The 8,705-nt window shown below is 56.0% G+C and overlaps 1 protein-coding gene across 3 annotated transcripts; it reads left to right on the top strand.

Moving 5' to 3' along the window:
- Positions 1-2,139: 2,139 nt before the first annotated feature.
- Positions 2,140-8,435, top strand: MEN1 (menin 1). Of its 3 annotated transcripts, none has more exons than XM_065937661.1 (10): positions 2,140-2,208; positions 2,606-3,066; positions 3,994-4,202; positions 4,394-4,522; positions 4,806-4,846; positions 4,921-5,008; positions 5,676-5,812; positions 6,227-6,362; positions 6,803-6,967; positions 7,159-8,435. In XM_065937661.1, coding segments are annotated over exons 1-10 (1,851 nt in total). In that variant the 5' UTR covers positions 2,140-2,206; the 3' UTR covers positions 7,642-8,435. The 3 variants fall into 3 exon arrangements, with proteins under 3 accessions (XP_065793733.1, XP_065793734.1, XP_065793736.1); XM_065937662.1 differs by having other exon boundaries at positions 2,172-2,220; XM_065937664.1 differs by lacking the exon at positions 2,140-2,208 and adding an exon at positions 2,290-2,310.
- The last annotated feature ends 270 nt before the right edge of the window (positions 8,436-8,705 follow it).

Genomic DNA, 8,705 nt, shown 5'->3' with positions numbered 1-8,705 from the left:
GATGGCACTTGGGAGGAAGACCAGCTGGGCTTCCTATGTGTACCTTACCTTATCTCCAATTATTGTGACTAGACTGTTCATGCTACTAGCAAAGGGCAAGCCTGAAAATTGTGGGGTTTTTTAAATTAAAAATTTTTTTTCTACAGACCTGTAAATTGGGAACTCCCATCCTCTCTACTTGTTCAAGGTCATCAGTCCTGCCTCTCTCCTATTAAACAACAGCAATGTTGCACTCGCCCTCTGCGATGGCCCACACTCTGTCTGTGGAGTGTGATTCTCCGTATCTGAATAAATCCACTCCTCACCTATCACTTTGTCTGAGTTCTTTCTGCGATGAGACATCAAGACCCAGCCTATAAAAACTAACCACACCAGATTTCGGGGCTGCACTCACCCTATGTGATGGCCCAGACTCTTGTCTGTGGAGTGTGCCTCACTCTGTATCTGAATAAATCCACTTCTTACCTATCAAAATAAACCCCAGAACAGCCACAACACTAGGACCTCCTTTGACCCTCTTCTACCTCCAGTTACCAGCTTGTTTTTTTCTTCCCTTCTGCAAAGCTCCCTAAAAGAGTTGTTTATTGTCATGTCTCCAAATTGTTTCCTCTCATTTTTCCTGAGCCCTAGAACTCTGGGCTTTTGTTTCCAAACCACTCCTAAGGTGGTCGCCAGGGGTTCTCACAGAGCTAAATGCAATCAGTCCTTGGTGCTCAACTTGCTGACCTGTGGGCAGCACCCAACCCTATGGTTCATTCCTCTGCCTTGGTCTTCTAAACCAAATGCCCATGTGGCTTTTCTCCCATTTCTCTGGCTGATTCCTCTCAGAATCCTTTGCTGGTTCCTCCTGGTTTCCCAACCTCTACAAGAAGGGGTACCCCAGAACTCAGTCCTTGATGATCTAATTCCCATATATGCCTCACTCAACTTCCCTAAATGTTAACATCTTACACAACACAGTACATTTATCAAAACTTAGGGATGAAAATTATAAATGAAGCTACAGATATTTTTGAATTTCATAAGAGCTCACAGGTGCCCAAGACTTGACTGGTTTAGTTTTAAAACTGAGAGTCCCACTCCCTTGAAGTCCCCTCAGACTTGGTCAAGCTGGGCCAATTGGCCACTCTCTTCACCAGTTTTTCCACAATTCCTTTTTCCTCTGGTCTACGATTCAACCTAGAACACCACGTCGGTCCTGTCTCCTTAGTATCTTCTAATGTGCAACGGTGTCTCAGGCTTTCCTTGTCTTTCACGACCTGAACACTTTTGAGGAGAGCTGTCAGGTATGGCCAGTCTGAAAGTCCTGCAGTTTGTGTTTGCCCAAACTTCTCTCATGATTAGGCTAGATTTACGGTTTTGTGGGGGGAAATGCACAGAAGTGAAGTAGGGTAGGAATTTGATCTGGTTTACTCATTGCTACACAGCCAGTGCCTGAGAGCTTGGCCCATTATAGGCAGCAAAAATCTGTTTCCTAAATGAATAAGTGAGTGACTGATTCTGTAGAAATTATTTAGTATTACTTTGCAGTTTTAAATGGTAATATAAATACTACTCCATCATACATATTGTTCTTCAGCCTCTCCCGCTGTGTGCCCTGAAGATCCATTTTAGGATGCAGAGAGTTACTTTACTCTTCTTTTGCCGTATTACAAATAACTACAATGGTTCTTTAGATGTTCTTCTTTGCACACGTGTCAGATTTACCCCGTGGACAGAAAGCTAGACATATAGTAGGCACTTTAATGTGTTAATGGATACTGATAAGTAACCAACTAAAGTGGCTGAACACGTTTACAGTACCCTAGCAGTGTTAAAAAGTACCCGCTGTCATTACATCTTGCCAACAAGCAACAACCTGCAGAAGCGCAGACCCTGCCCGCTCACTCCCCGGACTACATCTCCCAGAAAGCACTGCGGTTCCTCGGCTACCTGGGTCTGCGTGAAATGGAATGACCAATCCCTGAGGCCCTCAGAAAGGCGCGGCTGCCTCCGCTCTTCTCCGACCTCTGGGGCGCCCAGAGCAGCGGGACTACCAATCCCATAAGCCACCGCGGACTGGCCGGCCCTGCCACCATTTCAAGACTTGGCAGGGACAACAGCGGGCCTTGGACTCCACTTCCCGGCAGGCACTGCGGCCCGAGGGGGGCGGAACTCCATTTCCCAGCAGGCTTCAGGCGGCGGGCGCCGCGGTGCCTTGTGTGGGATGTAAGCGCGGAGGTGGGCGCGGGGGACCTAGGCCAGGACTCTCCTTGGGATTTGGGGGGACTGGCCTAGGGGTGCCTTCCGGCGGACTCTAGGGCCCCGGGGGTATGAGCGCAGAGAGGGGGCGGGGCGGCCATTTGGAGTGCTCAGCGGGGTCCTAGGGGCTCACCTCCTTCGGGGCCGGGGCTCCTGGTGTTGCGGGGGAAAAGAAGGCCCTACAGCCTCGGCTGAGGGGTCTCTTTGACGAAAGAGGGGGAAGAGATGAGCGGAGCGTGAAGGGGCGGGGAAGCAAGGGTTGGTGTCTGTGAGTGTGTAGGGGGGTGTGGAACGCTAGCCGAGCCTGGGAGGGGATTCGTGGGCCGTGCCCACCCGACCCTCCCTCCCCTCCGCTCGCCCGCAGGCCGAGGGCCGCCGCCATGGGGCTGAAGGCTGCCCAGAAAACGCTGTTCCCGCTGCGTTCCATCGACGATGTGGTGCGCCTGTTCGCTGCCGAGCTGGGCCGAGAGGAGCCGGACCTGGTGCTCCTATCCTTGGTACTGGGCTTCGTGGAGCATTTCCTAGCTGTCAACCGCGTCATCCCCACCAACGTGCCTGAGCTCACTTTCCAGCCCAGCCCTGCGCCCGACCCTCCTGGCGGCCTCACCTACTTCCCGGTGGCCGACCTGTCCATCATCGCTGCCCTCTATGCCCGCTTCACCGCCCAGATCCGTGGCGCCGTTGACCTGTCTCTCTACCCGCGAGAGGGGGGCGTCTCCAGCCGTGAGCTGGTCAAGAAGGTCTCCGATGTCATCTGGAATAGCCTCAGCCGCTCCTACTTCAAGGATCGGGCCCACATCCAATCCCTCTTCAGCTTCATCACAGGTTGGAGCCCGACAGGTGGCAAGAGACAGGTGGCTGTCTCACATGAGAATCTTGGCCCACCTCTTCCCAACACTGTGGTTTACAGAGTGCGTTGTAGACCTGTAAGCCTTGTGAGGTGGGCCAAGTGTTATGTCCCCCATTGCAGCTAGAGAAACTGAAGCCCCAGGAGAGAAACTGATCTACCAAAGTGACAGAGTGACAGGGCTGGGACTGGACCTCAGTCACTTGACTCCAAATCCATTGAGCCCACCTTCTGCCCCTTCAGCACCTCGGCTACTGCAGCCTGGGGCACAGAGGGCAGCAGAAGATTTAGGGGGTGAGGAGCCAAAATCAGGCTGTTTCATGGAATTGAGACAATCCATGAAGTATCTATGAACACATTTTGAAGGTGAACAGACTAGGGCTTCACCTTAAGAAGCCGAAGGCTCAGGACTTGCAAAGAGCTTTCCTCTTTGTTCTAAGGCCAGTTAACCGGCAGTCAGGTCCTGGAGTGCCATATTGAGAAGGAATCTGAGGCTGCTTCTGAGCTTAGTAAGAAAAGAGGACAGAGATAAATTAGGAGTGTCCATCAGTGAGTGTATAAAAAAAGTGTCGGCCAGTGTCCTGGTTATAACCTAGTACAGTAAAATGAGGAAATGCTTAAATTAGCAGAAATATATAATACAGTTGCAGAGAAAGAGAAAAGGCAGGGTCAAAAGCTGGGGTACTATGAAAAATTCAAGGTCTCCTGTTGAGGATGGGGAATGTAAGGGGGGATGGAGAGACCCCGAACAGTTAGGCAGAAAGAGATAGAGGGAAGTCTGGCAGGAGTGTCTGAGGGCAAAGGTATGGAGTTGAGGGTGGGAGGGAGCAAGGCCTATCGCTGTCAGGTCCCTTCCCACAGACCAGAACTCAGAGGACCCTCTTTCATTACTCTCCCTTCCACAGGCACCAAACTGGACAGCTCTGGTGTGGCCTTTGCTGTGGTGGGGGCCTGCCAGGCTCTGGGTCTCCGGGATGTCCACCTGGCCTTGTCTGAAGACCACGCCTGGGTAGTGTTTGGGCCCAATGGAGAACAAACAGCTGAAGTCACTTGGCATGGCAAAGGCAATGAGGATCGCAGGGGCCAGACAGTCAACGCGGGTGTGGCTGAGCGGGTACTGCACTCTTACCCCCCATATTCTCCTAGCCCAGGCAACCCAAGGAACTCTGCTTTCTTGGGCCACACTCCCCTCATCCTGTCACCACCTCCATATGTCCGGAAGGGGAGGGCCCTGTTGCTGATGTCAGTCCCTACAGCAGGCACTGGTGGGCCATCATAAGACATCTGGTCTTGTCCTCTCCCAAGAGCTGGCTGTACCTGAAAGGATCGTACATGCGCTGTGACCGCAAGATGGAGGTGGCATTTATGGTATGCGCCATCAACCCTTCCATTGACCTGCACACCGATTCCCTGGAGCTATTGCAGCTACAGCAGGTGAGGGTACCTGTGGGACCCTGGGCCAGGGTGCTTTCCCTTGCTGAGCTTCAGCTTCCCCATTCTGTAATATGGGTGAGTCATTCCTGGCCTGGACTTTCCTGGGGCTCTTGGGAAGGGGGAAATTGAGACATGAAAGTGCTTTGACTCCAGTCAGGGACTAGTTCCTGAATTCTGGCTTTTCCCACCTGGGGGAGGGTCCCCTACTGGTGCTCTCTCTGCCTGGTAGACTGAGGTCACGCCTCCGTCTCACCAGCTCGCACTTTTCTCCTTTGGCCCCTAGAAGCTGCTCTGGCTGCTCTATGACCTGGGACATCTGGAAAGGTCAGTAGGGGGAGTGGCCAGGCTGGGCCCCAGGGTGGGCTCGGGGACAGCCTGGACTTATGAGCTTTTCTCAGGTACCCGATGGCGCTGGGGAACCTGGCGGATCTGGAGGAGCTGGAGCCCACCCTGGGCAGGCCGGACCCACTCACGCTCTACCACAAGGTGGGGACATTGTAGGTATAGAAGGGCGGCCCAGCAGTGGCTGGGGTCCCCTTCTACCTGGGAACTGGGGGGGGGCAGGTGAGGAGAGAACTTTGTGTGTCTTGTGGGGTATCACCCATCCAGTCCCTTTTTTAAATTTACTGTGTGCATATTCAGTGCAGTCAGGGATGTCTGAGAGGTGTTCTGGGTTCTCTGCCTGGGAGTGGTAGGTCCTAGAGTTGTCCCCTCAGCCCTACTTTTTCTACTGCCTGTCATTGTCCTTCTGGGAGTATAACAGAAGTCAAACGTGGTGAGAGCACTGAGGTGGGAGTATTAAGTTGGTGGGGCTGGGGGCTCCTGGGCTAGGAGGGACTTTGGACTGGATTTGGAAGGCCTTGGTATTTGTGGGGGAAAGTTCAGGAAAAGGACAGACCCTGAGCTTGGAGGATAAGCCTTGCCCCTTCCTAGGCCTTGGTCTGCAGGGTGCCTGCAGCAGTCTGGCCCAGGCCTGAGCAAGCAGACCTGCAGACCAGGGGAGGGGCAGCTGGTAGAGATGATGACCAGGGTAGTAAGGTCTCATGGGAGGGAACTCTCTGGAATCTTCCTGATGCCCCTCCCAGTTTTGATCCAGTGGAACATTTGTGCCATCTGGGGCCGCCTCCTTGAGATCCCTCTGCTCCATCCCCAGGGCATTGCCTCAGCCAAGACCTACTACCGGGATGAGCACATCTACCCCTACATGTACCTGGCTGGCTACCACTGTCGCAACCGCAATGTGCGCGAAGCTCTGCAGGCCTGGGCCGACACAGCCACTGTCATCCAGGAGTGAGGATGCCCCCACGGGACCCCAGCCCGGCCTTTCTTCCCCTTCCACCCAATTTACAGCCCCTCTCATCCAGGAGGGAGGCCTGGGTCCCAAGTTCTATTCCCTCTCCTTCCAGTCACTAGGCAGCCAAGACCATCATCGCCTGAGAGGTAGGGACCCCCCCTGAGGACCTCTGGCCTTTACTTCCCTCCCCTCTCCTGATTTCTGACCACTGCCATCCAGCTCTCTATCCCCAGCCCCCTCCTCATTCTTGCTCTGGGCTGATACAGCACCATCATCTTGGAGTGAGGACCCCAACCATTCACTCCAGTCCCCGGATGATCCCGGAAAAGAAACCAGGGCTCCCTCCCCTGCCAGGTCCCTGGGGGTACCCGCCATGGCTGAGACCCCACAGTGCCCTGCTGCCCTCACAGCTACAACTACTGCCGTGAAGACGAGGAGATCTACAAGGAGTTCTTTGAAGTAGCCAATGACGTCATCCCCAACCTGCTGAAGGAGGCCGCCAGCCTGCTGGAGGCTGGCGAGGAACGACCCGGGGAGCAGACCCAGGTGAAAGGCTGGGCTTCGGCCTGTGCACACCTTCCCACCTGAGCAGGACTCCCAGTCACGGGACGTGGAACCGCTGCATGGGACTAGGGGCGGCAGAGGACAGGGCGACAGCTGTGTTCTCTTGCACGGTAGCTGGGGGCCTGGGTCTGGGTTTAAGGAGCTGAGGTAAATGGGATGGAAGCCCTTCTCTTTCTCCGTCAGGGTCACTCATTCAGTTGAGGGGGTGAAATGGAGGTAAAGGGTGGTTCCCCACTTCCTTCAAATCCAGGCTAAGGACTAGATTTATAAAAGGAAGGAGTTTCTAAGAATTCTCTCCATCCCTACTCACCTCCACCAGGGCCAGGGCTCTCTGTCCAGGCGAGAGGTCTGGCCTGTTCCCCCTGGTGAGGGGTGAGTAATGGGGTCTGAACTAACTGTGCCCTCCTTTCCCCCTTTCTCAGGGCACGCAGAGCCAGGGTTCTGCCCTCCAGGATCCAGAGTGCTTCGCCCATCTGCTGCGATTCTACGATGGCATCTGCAAATGGGAAGAGGGCAGCCCCACGCCCGTGCTGCACGTGGGCTGGGCCACCTTCCTTGTGCAGTCCCTAGGCCGTTTTGAGGGACAGGTGAGGGGCAGCTGTGCAGGGTGGCAGGGAGGGCAGGTGGTGACAGCAGCTCGGAGGAGTCAGAACCTTTGTAACCCTGCAGGGGATCCGCCCTTCCCCTTTGGGTGCAACGCCCCAAGATGGCTGGGGCGCAGGGTGCCAGCCACTGGCCTGCAACCTTGGCCTTCACTTGTCCTCCCCATGCGGCCCAGGTGCGGCAGAAGGTACGCATAGTGAGCCGAGAGGCGGAGGCGGCAGAGGCTGAAGAGCCGTGGGGCGAGGAAGCCCGAGAAGGCCGGCGGCGGGGCCCACGGCGGGAATCCAAGCCAGAGGAGCCGCCGCCTCCTAAAAAGCCGGCTCTGGACAAGGGCCCAGGCGCGGGCCAGGGTGCGGTGCCAGGACCCCCTCGGAAGCCCCCAGGCACAGTCCCCGGGACTGCCCGCGGCGCTGAAGGCGGCAGCGCGGCTCCAGCGCCGGCACCCGCCGCATCACCGCCACCCGAGGGTCCGGTGCTGACATTCCAGAGCGAGAAGATGAAAGGCATGAAGGAGCTGCTTGTGGCCACCAAGATCAATTCGAGCGCCATCAAACTGCAGCTCACGGCGCAGTCACAAGTGCAGATGAAGAAGCAGAAAGTGTCTACACCTAGTGACTACACGCTTTCCTTCCTCAAGCGGCAGCGCAAGGGTCTCTGAAGTACCCGGACTCCATATCCGCCTACCGGGAGCCCGCCCTCAACCCGACGAGGCTCCACCCCTGCCTCTTGAGCGCAGGCTCCGCCCCCAGGCCCCATCCCTACCCGGAACCCAGGCTGCAGGTTCCCAGAGTACAGACTCTGCCCCGCGCCCGAATCGAGGGCTCTGCCCAGTCATTGGAATATAGAGCCCATCCCCTAGGGTCCCAGCCGGCCATCTGAAACCTTCCCTCTGAGCCCATCACCAGTCTTTAAAGGTCCAGCCACGGGAAACAGCATTCACCTCAGAATCGAGGCTCTAACCTTCGTCCTGACCGGTATTGGCTCAGGGTTGCTTCCAGCCCATGGGGCTCTTTCACTCTAAACCCTAGAAGCACAGGTCCCACCTACTGCCAGGGAACCAAGGACCCCGCCCAGCTCCTAGGAGAACGTTTCCGCACTTCAGAATTCCATTCCTTGGGAAATCCAAGCCCCCTACCACAAAGAACCTAAGAAACGCTTCCAGAATTTGGAAATGCTAGCTTCCTTCTCTGTCGCATGGGTCGGGGACACGAAACTCTGCCCCCGGCCTGTGTGAGTCCTGAGCCCTGCCCCCTCCCTGCCCAGACTGGCCCCAGATCAGAGCAGACCTTTATTTCGACCCTCTGGGAACCTCCCCGAGGTCCAGCTTGTCTCGGGGGACCCTAGAGGAAATCTACAGGGGTTTGTTTGCGAGTGGGTGAGGGGAGCCTGATCTCTTCCTGTTTTGTACATAGATTTATTTTTCAGTTCCAAGGAAGATGAATACATTTTGTAAAAAAAAAAAAAAATACTTGTCGGTGTTTCATCTGGGAATTTTGGGGTGGAGCGTCCCCTCTTTCTTCTGCCTTCTGGCCCTGCGGGCTTCAGGCTCCCCACTTGTAGAGCTCGAGGAACCAGTGGCTGACGGAAGAGCCTCGGCGCCGCCCCGGGATCGGGGCTTCCCCTTGCCGCCGAGGGTCGGTCCGCGGGCGCCTCCTCCCGGCCGGGCGGCGGGGCATCCCCGGCCTGGCCCCGCCCTGGGGCTCGGTCCCGCCCCCGCGGCCT

This window comes from Muntiacus reevesi, chromosome 5 (genome assembly GCF_963930625.1).
Source record: "Muntiacus reevesi chromosome 5, mMunRee1.1, whole genome shotgun sequence".
NCBI classification, from domain to species: domain Eukaryota; kingdom Metazoa; phylum Chordata; class Mammalia; order Artiodactyla; family Cervidae; genus Muntiacus; species Muntiacus reevesi.
Note: the sequence above shows the minus strand (reverse complement) of the source record. Positions and strands in the feature narration are given on the sequence as shown.

Bases quoted from the DNA above. Each gene is read 5' to 3' on its own strand.
- MEN1 (XM_065937661.1), top strand. The intron at 3,067-3,993 runs GTTGGAGCCCGA...TCCCTTCCACAG, and splicing joins CCTCTTCAGCTTCATCACAG to GCACCAAACTGGACAGCTCT. The intron at 6,363-6,802 runs GTGAAAGGCTGG...CCCCTTTCTCAG, and splicing joins GACCCGGGGAGCAGACCCAG to GGCACGCAGAGCCAGGGTTC.